This window comes from Schistocerca americana, chromosome 6, assembly GCF_021461395.2.
Source record: "Schistocerca americana isolate TAMUIC-IGC-003095 chromosome 6, iqSchAmer2.1, whole genome shotgun sequence".
In the NCBI taxonomy this organism is placed as follows: Eukaryota; Metazoa; Arthropoda; class Insecta; order Orthoptera; family Acrididae; genus Schistocerca; species Schistocerca americana.
In genome coordinates this window covers 31,813,027-31,835,789 of record NC_060124.1, presented here as the reverse complement: position 1 = coordinate 31,835,789, position 22,763 = coordinate 31,813,027, and the positions used below count along the sequence as shown (strand labels likewise).

The window sequence follows — 22,763 nt, the reverse complement described above, 5'->3', positions numbered from 1 at the left end:
TGACGATAATGAATAACTAAAGGGCCTGTGCTGAGATTAGCCGTTATTAATTCTGTACGACGAAGGCAGTGGCTGTCTCCTTACTTTGTGTTTTTGTGATGAATATAGGTCATTGATTAATGAAGCTGTGTTGTCGTTCTTCTTGGCACCAGACATTTCTTTATTATAGCATTTGAGAAGGACAAAATGGAATGTAACATCTCCATAGCAGTCCAATCCGATTGCCAGCCCCATTAGGTACACGGTCACATTAATTATTATCTATTTGGGCTGCTATCAGATCCCGATCGAGCGGGATAAGTCAGCAGATCAAAGGGAGTGTTACAACCTGGGCAATTGCAGCAGTAAGGAAAGCGACACCCCACACGTCCAGAGGTTCTACAGAGCGGCTCCAAGAACACTCTTCTGAATTTAAACACTTCCGCTGGTCACAAAACTCCCCAGTCATCAACATTATTGAGCGTATCTGGGACACCGTGCAACGTGCTGTTCAGAAGAGATCTCCACCCCCTCGTACTCTTACGGATTTATGGACAGCCCTGCAGGGTTCATGATGTCAGTTCCCTCCAGCACTACTTCAGACATTAGTCGAGTCCAGGCCACGTCATGCTGCGGCACTTCTGCGTGCTCGCGGGGGCCCTATACGATATTAGGCAGGCGTACCAGTTTCTTTGTCTCTTCACTGTAGATGATCTTTCTTTCCAAAAATGGTTCAAATGGCTCTGGGCACTATGCGACTTAACTTCTGAGGTCATCAGTCGCCTAGAACTTAGAACTAATTAAACCTATCTAACCTAAGGACATCACACACATCCATGCCCGAGGCAGGATTCGAAACTGCGACCGTAGCGGTCGTTCGGCTCCAGACTGTAGCGCCTAGAACCGCACGGCCACTCTGGCCGGCTTGCTTTCCAAAATTCCAAAGTCCAGTCCAATCAGATGTTAGTGTCTTAGTGAAGTTCTACAACAGAAGCTATTGAACACTTTCTTCAAAAGGAGGAATGATTGGAATTTAGTCGGTCTCAGGCGCTGCAGTCATGGACTGTGCGGCTGGTCCCGGCGGAGGTTCGAGTCCTCCCTCGGGCATGGGTGTGTGTGTGTTTGTCCTTAAGATAATTTAGGTTAAGTAGTGTGTAAGCTTAGGGACTGATGACCTTAGCAGTCAAGTCACATAAGATTTCACACACGTTTGGACATTTTGAATTTAGTTTCCTATCGACAAGGGTGTTGTTACGGACGTAACACTGGCTCAGTTGGAGAACTTCTATGTGGACTAGTGGTTAGAGTAGATGGCTGCTGACTATGACAGGCGGGCCGTTTGTGACCGAGCGGTTCTAGGCGCTTCAGTCCGGAACCAAAAAATGGCTCTGAGCACTATGGGACTTAACATCTGCGGTCATCAGTCCCCTAGAACTTAGAACTACTTAAACCTAACTAACCTAAGGACATCACACACATCCATGCCCGAGGCAGGATTCGAACCTGCGACCGTAGCAGTCGCGCGGTTCCGGACTGCGCGCCTAGAACCGCTAGACCACCGCGGCCGGCAGTCCGGAACCACGCGGCTGCTGCGATCACAGGTTCGAATCCTGCCTCGGGCATGGATTTGTGTGATGTCCTTAGGTTAGTTAGGTTTAAGTAGTTCTAAGTCTACGGGAGTGATGACATCGTAAGTCCCGTAGTGCTTAGAGCCATTTTTTGGCTATGACAGTCCCGGATTCAATTTTGGTTATCATAATAGATTTTTTCCGAGGCGCGAAGGTCTGAGAAGATGACCTCTGAGCCTTGCATGAGGAAATCAGAGACATTATTTGTATCTGGGTGAGTTACTTATGCATGGCAAGGAAACTAGCCATAGGATTGTTGAAGGAACCATCCCAGCAAATGACTTAGGTGATACAGCAAACCTGAATTAGAAAGGCCAGCTGTGGGTTCGAAGCATGCTGTTGCAGAATATGAATCCAGTCCATTGGCCACTGCGCTGCTCTATCGGTATTTGCAGAATGACCGTGTTGTGTGCTGGTAAATAAAACAAATCACAGAGACAAGCAGGAGCTTTTGACCTGTAAATAGTGACGGCATACTACTAGGAAGCCTCAATTCCCCGTAAAAGTTACAATCTAGTTGAGTGTTTGTCTATCCGTGATCCGCGAACTGTCTGAGGAATTTCAGGATCATGATAACAGTCGGCACAGCGGATAGAGGAATTAAATTCATGAATAAACAACAAGCAGAGCAACTTACCACGCACGTGTAGAAGATGCACACGACACATACTGCGCAGGAGACGATGTGGATGTTGATGCCGGTAACTGGGAACGCAAAAATAAATCGTAATGAACGAGGATGGCATTTTTTATGGAATATGTACATTGTCTGTGACATCTTAATTCATATTTAGTGCAGAAAATTATGTTTTGTAAAATGAATTTAAAACATATTCAGTTAAAATAAACGTACCTAACTTTTACTTAAAATTCCTCGACGCAGATTTACTTTTGTGTAACGACTTTAAGCAACAATTTTTCTCTGATATTGCAGTGCATGCATGTACGAAGGGACAAGTACTATGTCGACTACAGCTGTTATGAAATGTACTCGCAGTTGCAAATATGGACGACCTTCAGCTGTACAACGGAATGACGATGGTGAAAATTTGTCCCGGACTGGGGCTCGAACCAGGATTACGCGCTTGTCGCGAGCGGCCGCGGTGGCATGTACCACAAACTCGTATTTATCCGCAGATACCGGGCAAGCAGTTTCAATTAAAATGTCTACCCTGTACGGAAATACACATAATGAATCTACGAGTGCAGGTTGTAGACATATGAACAACGGTATATGGAAGTTCGAGTCTGGCCGTCAAGCAGGCTCGGATAGCCCAAGTGGCGCCGGCACGGTAGCTCAGCGTGTTGGGTCAGAGGGATAGCCGCCCTGTGTATTAATAGAAACTGAGTAACTGGATCAACAATTATTAACTTGAACAAGCGTCATGGGACGTCCGCTCCGAGTAAATAAAACGACCAATAACGAACAAAATGAGATTAAAAAAAAAGTGGTATAGGCGACCGCTCGCAACAGACGGGAAATCCGGATTCGACTCCCGCTCAGACACAAATTTTCAGTGTCAGCATTCCATTATATACACTACTGGCCATTAAAATTTCTACACCACGAAGATGACGTGCTACAGACGCGAAATTTTACCGACAGGAAGAAGATGCTGCCATATGTAAATGATCAGCTTTTCAGAGCATTCACACAAAGTTGGCGCCGGTGGCGACACCTACAACGTGCTGACATGAGGAAAGTTTCCAACCGATTCCTCATACACAAACGGCAGTTCACCGGCGTTGCCTGATGAAACGTTGTTGTGATGCCTCGTGTAAGGAGGGGATATGCGTACCATCACGTTTCCGACTTTGATAAAGGTCGGATTGTAGCCTATCGCGATTGTGGTTTATCGTACCGCGACGCTGCTGCTCGCGTTGGTCTAGATCCAATGACTGTTAGCAGAATACGGATTCGGTTGGTTCAGGAGGGTAATGCGGAACCCCGTGCTGGATCCCATCGGCCTCGTATCACTAGCAGTCGAGATGACAGGCATCTTATCCGCATGGCTCTAACGGATCGTGCAGCCACGTCTCGATCCCTGAGTCAACAGATTGGGACGTTTGAAAGACAACAACCATCTGCACGAACAGTTCGACGGCGTTTGCAGCAGCATTGACTATCAGCTCGGAGACCATGGCTGCGGTTACCCTTGGCGCTGCATCACAGGCAGGAGCGCCTCCGATGGTGTACTCAACGACGAACCTGGGTGCACGAATGGCAAACAGTCATTTTTTCGGATGAATCCAGGTTCTATTTACAGCATCACGATGGTCGCATCCGTGTTTGGCGACATCGCGGTGAACGCACATTGGAAGCGTGTATTTGTCATCGCCATACTTGTGTATCACCCGGCGTGATGGTATGGGGTGCCATTGGTTACACGTCTCGGTCACCTTTTGTTAGCATTGACGGCACTTTGAATAGTGGACGTTACATTTCAGACGTGTTACGACCCGTGGCTCTACCCTTCATTCGATCCCTGCGAAACCCTACATTTCAGCAGGATAATGTACGACCGCATGTTGCAGGTCCTGTACGGGCCTTTCTAGATACAGAAAATGTTCGACTGCTGCTCTGGCCAGCACATTCTCCAGATCTCTCACCAATTGTAAACGTCTGGTCAATGGTGGCCGAGCAACTGGCTGGTCACAATACGCCAGTCACTACTGTTGATGGACTGTGGTATCGTGTTGAAGCTGCATGGGCGGCTGCACCTGTACACGCCATCCAAGCTCTGTTTGACTCAATGCCCAGGCGTATCAAGGCCGTTATTACGGCCAGAGGTGGTTGTTCTGGGTACTGATTTCTCAGGATCTATGCACCCAAATTGCGTGAAAATGTAATCACATGTCAGTTCTAGTATAATATATTTGTCAAATAAATACCCGTTTATCATCTGCATTTCTTCTTGGTGGAGCAATTTTTATGGCCAGTAGTGTAGCTGAGGGTTGTCCATATTCGCAACTGAGAATACATTTCATGTTCAATTTTTCTCAGTTGTGCGAGTTATGGAGTGATGTATAAGTATCAGAATCTGTTTTATGTGTACCAGCAGCCATAAGGAATCTGGATAACAAAGGAAGAGTGAGCGGTTTCGCAACCGTCCTAAGAACAATTTAAACCTTCATTTGATGTGCAAAATGTTTTATAATGATTTACCAAAATTAAAATAGCCGTGATATACGGTAACTGCGTGAGAAATTAATAAATTAAATTCCTCCAGTAGCAAATTTAATCAATGGCGTGGAGCAAGTAAGGCCACACAGCTAATCATATTCTGTTGAAGAAAAAATTTTTTTATACTATTCATTTATTACGTTCGAGACGAGATTCCTGTAAAATTCTCAAATGAATAATAATTACGCAGAAATTTCATTGCAGGCATGGTTGAATAAATTTACAAAATGTGCGACCTACGCATCATTATCCTCCTCACGCTAATGAGATTCATTGGATCTGTCAATCACAGAAGTACTCTGTTCCATGTAGTAGAACGCATCACTGAAACGGGTAATCTGATAATCTCTTGTGGAACTTGTGGAGCAAATTAACGTTCAGGCCTATTAAAACTGTATGCTGCATAGAGAATCGATTGAGAAATCCAGCTTTAGGGGTAATGTCAAACCGACTGGGCTATCCACACACCACTTATGATTTTTACAGCTTTCTGCAGTGAGGGCCAGAAGTAGCTATCTCGTACTTTTCAAACATAAGAGTAATGTACACCACACTCCTCACGCACAAAAGCTAAAGAGGCGTTCAATATACACTCCTGGAAATGGAAAAAAGAACACATTGACACCGGTGTGTCAGACCCACCATACTTGCTCCGGACACTGCGAGAGGGCTGTACAAGCAATGATCACACGCACGGCACAGCGGACACACCAGGAACCGCGGTGTTGGCCGTCGAATGGCGCTAGCTGCGCAGCATTTGTGCACCGCCGCCATCAGTGTCAGCCAGTTTGCCGTGGCATACGGAGCTCCATCGCAATCTTTAACACTGGTAGCATGCCGCGACAGCGTGGACGTGAACCGTATGTGCAGTTGACGGACTTTGAGCGAGGGCGTATAGTGGGCATGCGGGAGGCCGGGTGGACGTACCGCCGAATTGCTCAACACGTGGGGCGTGAGGTCTCCACAGTACATCGATGTTGTCGCCAGTGATCGGTGGAAGGTGCACGTGCCCGTCGACCTGGGACCGGACCGCAGCGACGCACGGATGCACGCCAAGACCGTAGGATCCTACGCAGTGCCGTAGGGGACCGCACCGCCACTTCCCAGCAAATTAGGGACACTGTTGCTCCTGGGGTATCGGCGAGGACCATTCGCAACCGTCTCCATGAAGCTGGGCTACGGTCCCGCACACCATTAGGCCGTCTTCCGCTCACGCCCCAACATCGTGCAGCCCGCCTCCAGTGGTGTCGCGACAGGCGTGAATGGAGGGACGAATGGAGACGTGTCGTCTTCAGCGATGAGAGTCGCTTCTGCCTTGGTGCCAATGATGGTCGTATGCGTGTTTGGCGCCGTGCAGGTGAGCGCCACAATCAGGACTGCATACGACCGAGGCACACAGGGCCAACACCTGGCATTATGGTGTGGGGAGCGATCTCCTACACTGGCCGTACTCCACTGGTGATCGTCGAGGGGACACTGAATAGTGCACGGTACATCCAAACCGTCATCGAACCCATCGTTCTACCATTCCTAGACCGGCAAGGGAACTTGCTGTTCCAACAGGGCAATGCACGTCCGCATGTATCCCGTGCCACCCAACGTGCTCTAGAAGGTGTAAGTCAACTACCCTGGCCAGCAAGATCTCCGGATCTGTCCCCCATTGAGCATGTTTGGGACTGGATGAAGCGTCGTCTGACGCGGTCTGCACGTCCAGCACGAACGCTGGTCCAACTGAGGCGCCAGGTGGAAATGGCATGGCAAGCCGTTCCACAGGACTACATCCAGCATCTCTACGATCGTCTCCATGGGAGAATAGCAGCCTGCATTGCTGCGAAAGGTGGATATACACTGTACTAGTGCCGACATTGTGCATGCTCTGTTGCCTGTGTCTATGTGCCTGTGGTTCTGTCAGTGTGATCATGTGATGTATCTGACCCCAGTAATGTGTCAATAAAGTTTCCCCTTCCTGGGACAATGAATTCACGGTGTTCTTATTTCAATTTCCAGGAGTGTAGCTAATTAGCTGACCACGGCCTACTCACTGGTTTCCAAAGTCGACGGCTGCACTCGCCCGTGGTCACTGAAATGGGTTGGGGCTCTACCATGCTAGAGCCCAAGGCTGCTGTACACAGCAAGCGATACTGACCACAGCACTTCGACAAAAGCGGTAGCACCCTGGCAGAAGTACAGGTCAGTGACTGGATGTCTATGTTACTAAACCGCTATCTCGGAGCCCGCTACTAGTTGGACGTTGCCTGTCTATTAGCTTCCAGGGGCAAAAAATTATTTTCAGTGTTTTAAGTAATTATTCATCGAATTAAAAATTTAAAATAATGGCATGATCTACTCATTAAGAGGTACAATCTTATGTTAAATGTTTAATACAGTTAGACAAGAAGTACGGTTAGAAACTGTGGGTTTTTCTTGAGGCAGCGTAACTTACGGCACATAAATAACCGGACTTAAGTATTTCAGTATTTGGGAATGAGAACACTTTGCGACTTCCAACAGGCTTTACACATAATTTCAAACATTTACAAAACTGTATGTCGCTGATACCCAACGCAAAATGATGAAAGGAAAACATTTTCTGCACTTACTATATTTTCAGTGTGAACGCAGTCAGACTTCAGCAACTAGGGATCACGTTTTAATTTATACTTCTATACTATGGACTTTATTCGCAACACTGTTTGCAGATAGTATCCACTTCTACTACTGAATGTACACTGAAGACCCAAAGAAACTGGTATATCTGCTTAATATCTTATAGGGCCCCCACGAGCATGGAGAAGTGCCGCAACACGACGTGGCATGGACTCGATTAATGTCTGGAGTAGTGCTGGAGGTAACTGAAACCACGAATAGTGCAGGGCTGTCCATAAATCTGTAAGAGTACGAGGGGGTGGAGATCACTTCTGAACAGCACGTTCCGAGGTATCCCACATATAGCTTAATAATGTTCATGTCTGGGGAGTTTGGTGGCCAGCGGAAGCGTTTAAACTCAGAAGAGTGCTCCTGGAGCCACTCTGTGGTAATTCTTGATGTGTGGGATGTCGCATTTTCCTGCTGGAGTTGTCCATATCGGTCGGAATGCACAGTGGACATGAATGGATGCAGGTGATCAGACAGTATGTTTACGTACATGTCACCTGTCAGAGTCGTATCTAGATGTATCAGGGATCCCATATCACTCCAACCACACCATTCCAGAGCGTCCACCAGCCCAGGCGAGGCGTAAAGCTTTATGTCGTGCAGTCATCGAGGGTACATGAGTCGGCCTTCGGCTCCGAACAATGATGTTCCGTTGAATGGTTCGCACACTGACACATGTTGATGGCTCAGCGAATGAAATCTGCAGCAATTTGTGGAAGGGTTGCACTTCTGTCTTTGAGCAATTCTCTTCAGTCATTGCTGGTCCCGTTCTTACAGTATCTTTTTCCAGCCACAGCGATTCGGAGAGTTGATGTTTTACCGGATTCCTGATATTCACTATACACTCGTGAAGTGGTCGTACAGGAAAATCACCACATCATCGCTACCTTTGAGATGCTGTGTCCCATCGCTCGTGCGTCGTCTATAACACCACGTTGAAACTCAGTTAAATCTTGATAACCTGCCATTGTAGCAGCAGTAATAGATCTAAGAATCGCGCCAGACACTTGTCTTATATAGGCGTTGCCGACCGCAGCGCCATATTCTACCTCTTTGCATATCTCTATATTTGAATACGTATGCCTATAATAGTTACTTGCCTCAGTACACCTGCAAAATTGTATCATTGTGTGACACACGTTTCAGGAGATATGACGTAAACACTCACAAGGGAACCTCCCCATCGCACCCCCCTCAGATTTAGTTATAAGTTGGCACAGTCGATAGGCCTTGAAAAACTGAACACAGATCAATCGAGAAAACAGGAAGAACTTGTGTGGAACTATGAAAAAAATAAACAAAATATACAAACTGAGTAGTACATGTGCAAGATAAGCAGCATCAAGGATAGCGAGAGCTCAACAGCGCCGTGGTCCCGTGGTCAACGTGAGCAGCTGCGGAACGAGAGGTCTTTGGTTCAAGTCTACCTTCGACTGAAAATTTTAATTTTTTATTTTCAGACAATTATCAAAGTTCAGGCACACACACACACACACACACACACACACACACACACACACACACACACACACACACACAATCAACTTCGCTCTGCAAAATTCCAGGACATGTTCAGATTTGCTTGGACATATGCAGGATTTGACGGTCTACACACGGAAAAATTTGAAAGCGTTAAAAACATATGTTTTGACAGAGCACAGGGAAAACTGTGCGACTGTGAAACTGTTGCATTCATTTGTTGCAGTTTATGTGACAAACTCTTATGTTTTCATCACTTTTTTGGGAGTGATTATCACATCCACAAGAAAACCTAAATCGGGCAAGGCAGAAGAATCTTTCTACCCATTCGCCAAGTGCACAAGTTAGGTGGGTCGACAACATATTCGTGTCATGTGACGCAAATGCAGTCACCAGTGTCGTATAGAATATATCAGACGTGTTTTCCTGTGGAGGAATCGGTTGACCTATGCCCTTGCAATCAAATGTTTTCGGTTCCCATTGGAGAGGCACGTCCTTTCGTCTACTAATCGCACGGTTTTGCGGTGCGGTCGCAAAACACGGACACTAAACTTATTACAGTGAACAGAGACGTCAATGAACGAACGGACAGATAATAACTGCGAAAATAAAGAAATTAAAATTTTCACTCGAGGGAGGACTTGAACCAAGGACCTCTCTTTCCACAGCTACTCACGCTAACCACGGGACCACGGCACTCCATATCTCACTTTGCATTTGATGTTGCCTATGTTTCACATAGACTACACAGTTTGTATATTTTGCTTATTTTTTCATAGTTCCACACTTCTTCCTGTTTCCTCGATTGATCTGTGTTCAGTTTTTCAAGGCCTATCCACTGTGCAAACTTATAACTAAATCTGAGGGGGGTGCGATGGGGAGATTCCCTTGTTAGAAACATGAAAAACTAACTTTTCCATAAATTGGGGCGTAAATTACCCACACTACATTCATTCAGTGTTTCATAATGAGAACACTTAACGATACCCAGAAAACTTTAAGCATAATTTCAAACCCTTCCCAAATTTGTTTTAGGTTACAATCTTAACAACATGAAGTATTTAACACATTAACTCGTTGGTAAAGTAATCAGACGTTTAAAGCTATTTTATACACGGGAGTTTGATTCTTTAATGAATCAGTGGTTTCTGGTTACTAGCTATTCCAGTTCAAAAAAGTTCACGGGAAATATTCGTTGGTGAGATTAAACAGATATCCCTCATGGGGGTATCTTAGCTCTAGATGCGACTATTTAAAGTGGAAATAGCTGACACATACTAAACAAAGCTAATCTCTGAGTCTCACCTGTGTATGGAAGACGAACCATTGGATTTTGATGAATCCTTACATGTTGCGAAATTGGGTGGCTCTAGCGCTTCCAATTTTTGAAACTGACGCACGCGTCTGTTGTCCTCCTGCAAGAGAATCTTAACAACTTTTTTAACCATTTCCGTTTTCATAGCCAAAATCCCGGCTTTGGTTGATGCAAGGAGAACTGGCGTTTAACATCCCGCCAACGACGTGTTCATGAGAAACGGAAGACACGCTCATATTGGGAAGGCAGGCCTTGCCTTGAGCGATTTATTGTAATTACGGAGAACCTACATCTGGATTCCTGGTTAGGAATTTGAACCGTTGTCCTCCAGAATTCAATATCATGTCACAGTACCACTTCGCTTGGTGCGTACTGATTGTAACTGCTTTACTAAATCTACCAAAGGATCCAAAAAATGTGGTGTTATCAGATCATGCCGAATACCGTTACGCTCAGTGCAAAAAGTATGTATTTTTCGAAGGTATCAATCAAGTTCATAAAATGTAGATGTTATGTTACTCTACAATTACATCTGAGAGGAAAACTTTGACTCTCTTAGAAAATTTCCCAATTACGAAATTCATGCTGAAGAATCCAGGCATTTGATATTAACGGACTAAACAGTGATAATAGTGTGCCAGTAGCAGATGATGTAATAACTCTTGAGTTGCTTCAGTAATAATGTTCTGAAATACAGTTTTAATTCTGGTATCGGTATCTATATAGACAACGCTAAAAAAGCAGTGCAGTTAATTCGTGAAGATGTTTGATAACGATATGGTACACCTCTTCAGATTCGATATTTATCTGAAAGTAGTGTAAACAGACGAATCAGTTGGAGATGAACAGTTACCTCTCACCAGCTGTGATAAAAACCTTTCGCAGAGAACCATGAACACGAGGCACTGAGATTGACAAAGTGGTTACATATCCGCGTATTCATTGTCGTCGACGATTAAGTTTTCAGTGACAATGGGGGTGGGTAACAAAAGTTCCTTCAATTTCGTAATTCTTTCCATTCCGTTATTCGCCATAGTGACGCGCTGAAGACACGAGTTCTCCATTTTAAAAAAGGTGACAGAGGAGCACACCAACTAGGAGAGAGAGACTTCCATGCGAACGCATTTTCAGAAACTGTAATAAGTTGCAATTTCCCGAGAGAATCATGGGGCTGATTTAAGAGCTAAAGCCAAAGGTTACATACTGCAATAGAAAATTATGAAAAAGAATCCACAACCTCCAAATATCTGACATGATGTAGTAATTACAATCTCTGTGTAATTTATTGGTTATCTTTTTGTTCTGAAACAACGTCAAGCTCAGTTCTTCTTGTATCACTCACTTACTGCCTACAGAAAAATTAAAGAGACCTTTGGAGAAAAGAGAACCACTTGCATGAATATCAAGAGCTCAGATGGAAACCCAGTTCTGAGCAAAGAAGGGAAAGCAGAAAGGTGGAAGGAGTATATAGAGGGTCTATACAGGGGCGATGTACTTGAGGACAATATAATGGAAATGGAAGAGTAGGTAGATGAAGATGAAATGGGAGATATGATACTGCGTGAAGAGTTTGACAGAGCACTGAAAGACCTAAGTCGAAACAACGCCCCGAGAGTAGACAACATTCCATTAGAACTACTGACAGCCTTGGGAGAGCCGGTCACGACAAAACTCTACCATCAGGTGAGTAAGATGTATGAGACATGCGGAATTCCCTCAGACTTCAAGAAGAATATAATAATTCCAATCCCAAAGAAAGCAGGTGTTGACAGATGTGAAAATTACCGAACTATCAGTGTAATAAGTCACAGCTGCAAAATACTAACACGAATTCTTTACAGACGAATGGAAAAACTGGTAGAAGCGACCTCGGGGAAGATCAGTTTGTATTCCGTAGAAATGTTGGAACACGTGAGGCAATACTGACCCTACGACTTATCTTAGAAGAAAGATTAAGGAAAGGCAAACCTACGTTTCTAGCATTTGTAGACTTAGAGAAAGCTTTTGACAATGTTGACTGGAATACTCTCTTTCAAATTCTGGAGGTGGCAGGGGTAAAATACAGGGAGTGAAATGCTATTTACAATTTGTACAGAAAGCAGAAGGGAGTGAGGTAGGGTTGTAGCCTCTCCCCGATGCTATTCAATCTGTATATTGAGCAAGCAGTAAAGGAAACAAAAGAAAAGTTCGGAGTAGGTATTAAAATCCATGGAGAAGAAATAAAAACTTTGAAGTTCGCCGATGACATTGTAATTCTGTCAGAGACAGCAAAGGACTTGGAAGAGCAGTTGAACGGAATGGACAGTGTCTTGACAGGAGGGTATAAGATGACCATCAACAAAAGCAAAACGAGGATAATAGAATGTAGTCGAATTAAGTCGGGTGATGCTGTGAGAATTAGATTAGGAAATGAGACACTTAAAGTAGTAAAGGAGTTTTGCTATTTGGGGAGCAAAATAATGATGATGGTCGGAGTAGAGAGGATATAAAATGTAGACTGGCAACGGCAAGGAAAGCGTTTCTGAAGAAGAAAAATTTGTTAACATCGAGTATAGATTTAAGTGTCAGGAAGTCATTTTTGAAAGTATTTGTATGGAGTGTAGCTATGTATGGTAATGAAACATGGACGATAAATAGTTTAGACAAGAGGAGAATAGAAGCTTTTGAAATGTGGTGCTACAGAAGAATGCTGAAGATTAGGTGGGTAGATCACATAAGTAATGAGAGGGCTTTGAATAGAATTGGGGAGAAGAGAAGCTTGTGGCACAACGTGACTAGAAGAAGGGATCGGTTTTGTGGGACATGTTCTGAGGCATCAAGGGATCACCAATTTAGTACTGGAGGGCAGCGTGGAGGGTAAAAATCGTATAGGGAGACCAAGAGATGAATACACTAAGCAGATTCAAAAGGATTTAGGTTGCAGCAGGTACTGGGAGATGAAGGAGCTTGCACAGGATAGAGTAGCATGGAGAGCTGCATCAAACCAATCTCTGGACTGAAGACCACAACAAGAACAACAACAACAACTCTTTGGCGCCTTTCCTGTATGCATAGAAAGTTGAAGGTAATGTTGTTGTACAATTTAGATTAACTGTGTACTATTCAAAGCTGTACTACTTTACCCAAGAGAATCGATTGGAGGTTTAGTAACCACAAGCGCCACCGCAAAGGACTCATTACCCACAGCTGACTTTTTCGGAACGTTGCATACTTAAAGGCAGTGAAGTGGTCTCGTATGACACAAAATTCTCTCATCCTATCTACTCCACAGACAATGCAACGGAAAATTTTGTAGAAATCGTTATTGCTGACGACAAGGTGAACTGTGCTAGCGCATTTCAAACTGTCATTAGGAGTTCTTAAAACCCATCGCGCTGGAAGAGTTGTGGCGGAGCGTTTGTTACGATTAAGGCTGTCAGTCGTAAATCATACACGATGGTCAGCCTCGGCATATGACTATTACAAAAAGAGAATGTTAGGTTATCATCGTAACTGTGATGAACAGAACTTCAGCCAAGAAATGCTAGTCTTGTCTATCCTACTACTCAGGAAACAGTTCGTTATCGTCTACTTCCCACACACTCACGACACAGGTTCGTGGCACGAATATGAACCATCACATGGTTTAGTATGAGAAGAACGAGTGCTAAGAGAATCGTTCTTTTAAATTGGGCCCCAAGCCAAGCAGAAGTCGTCTAGCAGAAACTGACGAAGCTGTCGGGCCTAATTTTACATTGCAGTCGTGAAACAGGTTGGTAGCAGCTTCGTCAACTTGTTTTTGAGTCATCAGTCTTCTGACTGGTTTGATGAGGTCCACGCCGGCCGCTGTGGCCGAGCGGAGCTACGGGCTTCAGACCGGAACCGCGCTGCTGCTGCGGTCGCAGTTTCGAATCCTGCCTCGGGCATGGATGTGTGTGATGTCCCTAGGTTAGTTAGGTTTAAGTAGTTCTAAGTTCTAGGCGACTGATGACCTCAGATGTTAAGTCCCATAGTGCTTAGAGCCATTTGAACCTTTTATTTATTTTATTTTATTTTTTATGCGAATTCCTCTCTGTACTCACCTCTTCATCTCGGAGTAGTGCTTCCAACCGACTTCCTCAGTTATCTACTGAAAGTGTTCCAGTCTATGTCGTCCTCTGCAGTTTTTATCCTCTAAAGCTCCCTCTAGTCCCACAGAAATTATTCCGCGATATCTTAACAATGTCCTACGGTCCTGTCCTTCCTCTTGACAGTGTTTTCATGTATTTCTTTCCTCTCAGATTCTGCGGAGTACCTCCTCATGCCTTTTTAGTCTACCTAATTTTCAACATTCATGTGTAGCACCACATCTCAAATGCCTCGATGCTCTTCCGTTCTGGTTTTTCCACAGTCCACGTTTGACTACTGTACAATGCTGTGCTCCAAACGTACGTTATCAGAAATTTCTTCCTCAAATTAAGGCCAGTGTTTGATACTAGTAGACGTCTCTTGGCCAGGAATGCCTTTTTGCCAGTGCCTGTCTGCTTCTGATGTCCTCCTTACTCCGTTCGTCCTTGGTTGCCTTGCTGCCTAGGTAGTAGAATTCTTTAACTTCATCTAATTAGTGAACATGAGTCCTGATGTTAAGTTTCTCGCTGTTCTCATTTCTGCTACTTCTCATTACTTTCGTCTTTCTTCGATTTACTCTCAGTCCATATTCTACACTTATTAGACTGTTCATTCCATTCAGAACACCACGTCATTCTTCTTCACTTTCACTGACGATAGCAATGTCATCAGCGAATCGTCTCACCGAGCGAGGTGGCGCAGTGGTTAGCACATTGGACTCGCATTCGGGAGGACGACGGTTCAATCTCACGTCTGGCCATCCTGATTTAGGTTTTCCGTGATTTCCCTAAATCGCTCTAGGCAAATGCCGGGATGGTTCCCTTCAAACGGCACGGCCGACTTCCTTCCCCGTCCTTCCCTAAACCGATGAGACCGATGGCCTAGCAGTTTGGTCTCTTCCCTCAAAACAGCCCACCCCAGCGAATCGTCTCATTGATATCCTTTCACGCTGAATTTTTATTCCACTCCTGGACTTCCTTTTTATTTGCGTCTCTGCTTCTTAGCTGTATAGATTAAAACTAGGACGGATTCGCGCCCTCCCATCGGTATGATGAAGAAGGTATCGGGATTTATCAGATCCTGCATCGCTCTGTCACTGCGTCAACGTCCAGTGCCAATGGTCACGTCGTGCGCATTTCACTCGTAGTTTCCGATGTCGTGGTGTTAACATTGGCACATGCATGGGTCGCCAGCTGCGGAGGCACAGCGTCAGGAGTGTTTGGTGCGCTGAGTGTTCAGACGCACTTGTACTCCTCTGCCCAGCATTAAAGTCTGATGCTAGCTCGCTCCACTTAGCCGCCTGCCCTGTTTACCAGTCTGCTCAGCCTACGACGTCCGCCATCTGCAATGACGGGTGACCGTCAACCCTACGATATCTGGACGTAGTTTCACCTTGGTTTCGCTGCGTGTTAAAGACCTTCGCCATAGCACTTCTCTAACACCCACTGTTGTGACTTGGCAAGACAGCCAAGCCACTAGGAGGTAGCCGAAAGGCACGCTTTTAAGCTCACGCAGGCTGGCGTGAGGTCTGAAACAGGTAAAGTAATTGAGACTAGCAAACAAAGTACGTAGCTGCTGGAATACTTAACTTTAATCCATAATTGGTGAACATCGGTCTGATGGTACATGCATCACAAGATAAATAGCAAATGATAATGGCGCCTTGCTAGGTCGTAGCAAATGACATAGCTGAAAGCTATGCTAGCTATCGTCTCGGCAAATGAGAGCGTATTTTGTCAGTGAACCATCGCTAGCAAAGTCGGCTGTACAACTGGGGCGAGTGCTAGGAAGTCTCTCTAGACCTGCCGTGTGGCGGCGCTCGGTCTGCAATCACTGACGGTGGCGACACGCGGGTCCGACGTATACTACCGGACCGCGGCCGATTTAAAGGCTACCACCTAGCAAGTGTGGTGTCTGGCGGTGACACCACACCCACGTTGATCAAATTGGGAAAGATCGTGCGCCTTCCCCATTCTACACACGGGCAGCACGCTCGCGCCGGCCGGGGTGGCCGTGCGTTTCTAGGCGCTACAGTCTGGAACCGAGTGACCGCTACGGTCGCAGGTTCGAGTCCTGCCTCGGCCATGGATGTGTGTGATGTCCTTAGGTTAGTTAGGTTTAAGTAGTTCTAAGTTCTAGGGGACTGATGACCTTAGAAGTTAAGTGCCATAGTGCTCAGAGCCATTTGAACCATTTGAGCAGGCTCGCTTATACTGTATGCACCGTGCTGACTAGCAGTCATTCCTCGCCAGCTGACGCTGCTATCCCCTGGACGGGCATATAAGTCGGTGGTCATAATGTTATGGCTGTTCAGTGTAGGATAAAAGTGCTATAATTGGGAAAACATTCCTAATCTAGAATTGAGTTTTGATATATTTTTACTTTACATGGCCTTTCAATGAAGCAAACTCATTGATTTCATTGAAGTGAAATTTAGCAAAAAAAAAAAAAAAAGAAATGGTTCAAATGGCTCTGAGCACTATTGGACTTAACATCTATGGTCATCAGTCCCCTAGAACTTAGAACTACTTAAACCTAACGAACCTAAGGACATCACACAACACCCAGCCATCACGAGGCAGAGAAAATCCCTGACCCCGCCGGGAATCGAACCCGGGAACTCGGGCGTGGGAAGCGAGAACGCTACCGCACGACCACGAGATGCGGGCTGAAATTTAGCAGCTCTGTCGTCTTCTGTTGACACATTAACTGACTCTGACAGTCTGATTCACGTATACCTGACCAAAAGTACTTTTTAACATCTTTGATTTACTGCAAATGCATTGTCAAGATGCTGCAGTGATTGGTGTGGTGTCACCGCCAGACACCACACTTGCTAGGTGGTAGCCTTTAAATCGGCCGCGGTCCGTTAGTATACGTCGGACCCGCGTGTCGCCACTGACAGTGATTGCAGACCGAGCGCCACCACACGGCAGGTCTAGAGACACTTCCTAGCACTCGCCACAGTTGTACAGCCGACTTTCCCAGAGATGGATCACTGACAACTACGCTCTCATTTGCCGAGACGATAGTTAGCACAGCCTTCAGCTACATCATTTGCTACGACCTACCAAGGCGCCATAGCAGTTGATATTATTTTATATTGTGGTTATAACACGTACCGTCAAGAGAGATGTTCTACAACTATGGATTAAAGTTAAGTATTACAGCAACTGCGTCCGTTTTTCTAAGTTCTCATTTCCTTGTAATGTTCCAGACCCCACGCCAGCCTGCGTGAGCTTAAACGCGTGCCTTTCGGCTTCCTCTCATAGTGACTTGGCTGTCTTGCCAAGTCACAACAATTGGATTTGTCATAAATATCCTCAAAGCTATTTTGATGTTTGGATAAGCATTCCTTAAACCACACTTGAAAAAAAAAAACAAAAAAAAATACAAAACCTTCCAATTATCTAGATGGGAAGCTGTGTAAGAGCTTTTCATCAGCACTTTTCACTGGTATTTGTAAGCCAATGTTTCTTTATGTAGCTCTGCTGTATTGATATTTCTGCTATATTGGAGCCGGTCTCGGTAGCCGAGTGGTTCTAGGCGCCTTAGTTTGGCACCGCGCTGCTGCTACGGTCACAGGTTCGAATCCTGCCTCGGGCATGGATGTGTGTGATGTCCTTAGGTTAGTTAGGTTTAAGTAGTTCTAAGTTCTAGGGGACTGATGACCTCAGATGTTAAGTCCCATAGTGCTCAGAGCCATTTGAACCATTTTGCTATATTGGGCATCAGAATCTGCGGTATATTTTTCAAAATAAAACAGTGCGTTCTCAACAATAGGCTTCTGCAAGGGGTGGAAGGGGTGGAGCAAGATCGAGCAAATGCCACCTCCTAGAATCTGGTTACATGCTTGTTTTTTTCATTACAGCATTGAAACTGCTTGTCACATTAAGACCGCCTGCCGGACTGATCAAAAGTTCTGTTGTATACCTTGGTGGACTAGCGCTGCTGGAAGAATACAGTCGCAGAGCTACGCATTCTGCAGTCGTTTTGGAAGTTTCGGGGCATGTAACCTGTGCTTGATTAGTTACACACCTAACGCTCGATGTATGCGAAGATATAAGTTGGCGTGGCCGGATTATAACGCAGATATGAGGTCTCCCATGGTTGAGCCCTTGGCTGTTGACTCTATTCTATCAATCAACTTGAGGGTGGTTTTGGGAGATATCCCACGTTCATCTAGTCGTATAATGGCTCAAGGCTATGTATTAACTTTTTTTTGAGTCATCAGTCTTCTTACTGGTCCGTTGCTGCTGCCACGAATTTCTCTTGTGCCAAACTTTCCATGTCAGAGTAGCAGTCGCAACGTACGTCCTCAATTATTTGCGGGATGTATTCCAACCTCTGTCTTCCTCTACACTTTTTACCTTCTGTAGCTTCCTCTAGCACCAAGGAAATTATTCCCTGATGTTTAACAGATGTCTTTACAGCGCTTTCCCCCTATTCCTTTCCTCTCCGATTCTGCGCAGAACCTCCTCATTCCTTACTTTACCAGCCCACCTAATTTTCAACATTCGTCTGCAGCACAACATCTCAATTGTTTAGATTCCCCACAGTCTATGTTTCACAACCATACATTGCTGTGTTCCAAAGGTACGTTGCTAGAAATTTCTTCCTCAAATTTGGGCCTATATTTTAAGCTAGCAGACTTCTCTTGGCGAGGAATGCCCTGTTTGCTGGTGCTAGACTGCTTTTGATGCCCTTCTTGCTCCGTCCATCATTGGTTATTTTGCTGCCTAGGTAGCAGAATTCCTTAATTTCGTCTATTTCGTGGTCTCCAATTATGATGTAAGGTTTCTCGCTGTTCTCATTTCTGATATAATTTCGTCTTCCTTCGATTTAATCTCAGTCCGTATCCTCTACTGATTGGACTGATCATTCCATTCAGCAGACCCAGTAATTCTTTTCCACTCTCACTGACGATAGCAATGTAATCAGCAAATCTTATCATTGATCTCTTTTCACCTTCAATTTTAATCCCACTCTTGAACCCTCCGCTTATTTCTGTCATTGCTGCTTCGGTGTATAGATAGAACAGTAGAGGCGAAGGTCTACATCCCCTTCTTACACCCTTTTTTTATCGGAGCACTTCGTTCTTGGTCTTCCAGTCTTACTTGGTTCAAATGGCTCTGAGCACTATGGGACTTAGCAGCTATGGTCATCAGTCCCCTAGAACTTAGAACTACTTAAACCTAACTAACCTAAGGACATCACACAACACCCAGTCATCACGAAGCAGAGAAAATCCCTGACCCCGCCTGGGATCGAACCCGGGAACCCGGGCGCGGGAAGCGAGAACGCTACCGCACGACCACGAGCTGCGGACTCCAGTCTTACTGTTCCCTCTTAGCTCTTGTACATACTGTAAATTACTCATCTTTCGTTATAGCTCTACCCTACTTTTCAAAGAATTTTGAACATCTTGCATGGTTTTACATTGTCGAACGTTTTGTACAGGTCGACGAATCCTATAGCGTATTCTTCAGTCTTGCTTATGACCTTCAACGACAGAACCACCCCTCTGGTGCATTTATCTATCCCCAAACTGATCCTTGTATGTTGTATGTTAACCGAGGAACTAGAAACGACGGAGAGGCTTCGTCCCCGCCGCAGCCGCAGTGGTCCACAACCCCACGACGACTACCGCAGTCTACTTCACCCCCCTGTCGCCCCACACCGAACCCAGGGTTATTGGTTATTGTGCGGTTCGGCCCCCGGTGAACCCCCTCCCCCCCCCTCCCCTCCCCAGGGAACGTCTCACACCAGACTACAGACGAGTGTAACCCCTGTTTGCGTGGTAGAGTAATGGTGGTGTACGCGTACGTGGAGAACTTGTTTGCGCAGCAATCGCCGACATAGTGTAGCTGAGGCGGAATAAGGGGAACCAGCCCGCATTCGCCGAGGTAGGTGGAAAACCGCCTAAAAACCATCCACAGACTGCCCGGCTCACCGGATCTCGAGACAAGTCCGCCGGGCCGTGGACCAGGCGCTCCTTCCCGCTCCAGAAAGCCTTGCGTTAGACCGCTCGGCTAACCGGGCGGGCTTAAACTGATCCTTACCTAACTGATTCCCACTTTTCTTTTCGATTCTTCTGTACCTTACCTTTGCCAACAACTTGGATGAATGACCTGTTAGGCTGACTGTGCGATGATACTCGCACTTGTCGGATGTCGCTATCTTCGGAACTGATTGGATGATGTTCTTCCGAAAATCTGATGGCACACAGCCAGCCTCATACATTCTGCACACCAACATGAATAGTCGTTTTCTTCCCGTACCCCCAATAGCTTTGCCGATAGAATTTTGTTTATCCCTTCGGCCGCAGTTGGTCTTCCAAGGCTCTTTTAAATTCTGATTCTCATACTGGATCCCCCTTCTCTTCTATATCAACTCCTATTTCTTCCTCTGTTTCGTCATCAGACAAGTCTTCCCCCTCATAGAAGCCTTTTCACCTATCCGCTCTCTCCTCTGCATTTAACAGTGGAATTCCCATTGTACTCTTAATGTTACCACCCATGCGTTTAATTTCACCGACGATTGTTTTGAATTTTCTATATGCTGAGTCAGTCCTCCGGACAATCATTCAGTCATTTCCTTTTCGATTTCTTCACATTTTTCATGGAGCCATTTCGCCTTAGTTTCACTGCTCTTCCTATTTATTTCATTCCTTCTGTATTACTGAATTTCCGTGAATATTTTTGTACTCCCTTCTTTCATCGATCAATTCAAGAATTTCTTCTGTTACACAAAGTTTCTTAACAGTTACCTTCTTTGTACCTGCGTTTTTCTTTCCAGGTTCTGTGATTGCCCTTTCTAGAGAGTTCCATTCCTCTTCAACTGTACTGCCTACTGAGCTATTCCTTATTGCTGTATCTATAGCCTCAGAGAGCCTCAAGCGTATCTCGTCATTCCTTAGTACTTCCGTATCCCACTTCTTTTCGTATTGATTCTTCCTGACTAATGTCATAAACTTCCTCCTACTCTTCATCATTACTAAATTGCGATCTAAATCTATATCTGCTTCTGGGTACGCCTTACAATCAAATATCTGATTCCGTAATCTCTGCCTGACCACGATGTAATCCAGCTGAAATCTCTGTTACTAGCTGAAATTTATTGCAGAACTCAATTACTCTTTCCCCTCTCTCATTCCTACTGCCATGCCCATATTCTCCCGTAGCTCATTCTTCTGCTCCTTCCCGTACAATCTCATTCCAATCTCCCATGATAATTCGATTTTCGTCTCCCTTTAAGTATCGAATTACCCGTTCAATATTCTCATATACTTTCTCTACCTCTTAATCTAATGTCTGTGAATAAAAATTATATGTTTTTAATTTGTGGTTTCCATTGCCTTTTGTATGCTCATGCCGTTGTTAATTGCTGATTCTCCCTCATTTTAGGGGCAGTTTCCAATCCCAAGGGAGAGAGAGTGCCTGAACTTCTGATTGCTGCTCTGTTCTCTTTGACAAGGCCATTGGCGGAAGCGAGAGTGACTCATAACGCGACAATCTTAATCCGCCGTTGCTGATGACTTTTATTCAAAATTTAAGCAGTGGTAGGGATCGAAGCCATGACTCAGGACCTTTTACTAGTCAAGGAAGCTACCCCTAGACCACGGGTGACGCCTTTACGTTAGCTAGCCAAGCCAAAAAGATATGCCCCTCAAAACGCATTTTGTTCAAGTTTAGTTATGCCAGTAAACATCGAAAACCGGAAAGCCTCAAAGTAATACAATAAGTCCATTAATGTGATCAAACAGGAATTATTGTAAGAAAATAGTGTGTTGTAAATGGCATCAAAGATGAGCAAATCTTTTTTAAGTAATTTCCTGTTTCTCCACTTCGAAGAATACTACTTTGGCATTTTTTGTTGGTTAGTTTTGTTGATACGCAGCAGGATCTTCCCACTCCTTATGACTTTCTTTCTATTTCATATCTTTAATTTTCCGTTTCAACCTAGCGTAATGGGAATATGACTATTTTTTGGGGAACATTTTTAGCTTAATTTACCAACTTGTTGGATATCCCAGTTTTAATTATATGACAACGTAATTCCAGGTCGTCGAGTCAAAAAGGTGGTATCTATGTTCATATAAATAACGCAAAACAACGAAATATGCTTACTATTTGTGAATCAAAATAATCCACCTCAATAGTACCAAGTGGCTAGCTATCAATCGTTTGATGTACAATACGTTTTGCCTTTTGAAAACAACCGAATAAGTAACGTCAAAACAGGCAATTTTGGAATCTTACCACCCTCTTGGAAAAATGTTTGCAGACCTCATGTTCCCAAGGGTACATTAAAGTGAGGGTTTGTTATACGACGAATCTTCTTCTTATTGTATCAAATACTTTACAGCACTCTAGCACAGTTCGACTCCAGTCCTCAATTGGCAGAAACCGGCAAATGTCGGGTCTTGGATCAATTA

The 22,763-nt window shown here is 44.9% G+C and overlaps 1 protein-coding gene across 1 annotated transcript in view; it reads right to left on the bottom strand.

The window, feature by feature from the left end:
• Positions 1 to 22,763, bottom strand: part of LOC124619398 (sodium-coupled monocarboxylate transporter 1-like) — a 336,549-nt gene that overhangs the window by 202,293 nt on the left and 111,493 nt on the right. Inside the window, exon 6 of the mRNA XM_047145752.1 lies at positions 2,245 to 2,312. Coding sequence (XP_047001708.1) covers positions 2,245 to 2,312 — 68 coding nt within the window. The remainder of the gene's footprint in view (positions 1 to 2,244; positions 2,313 to 22,763) is intronic.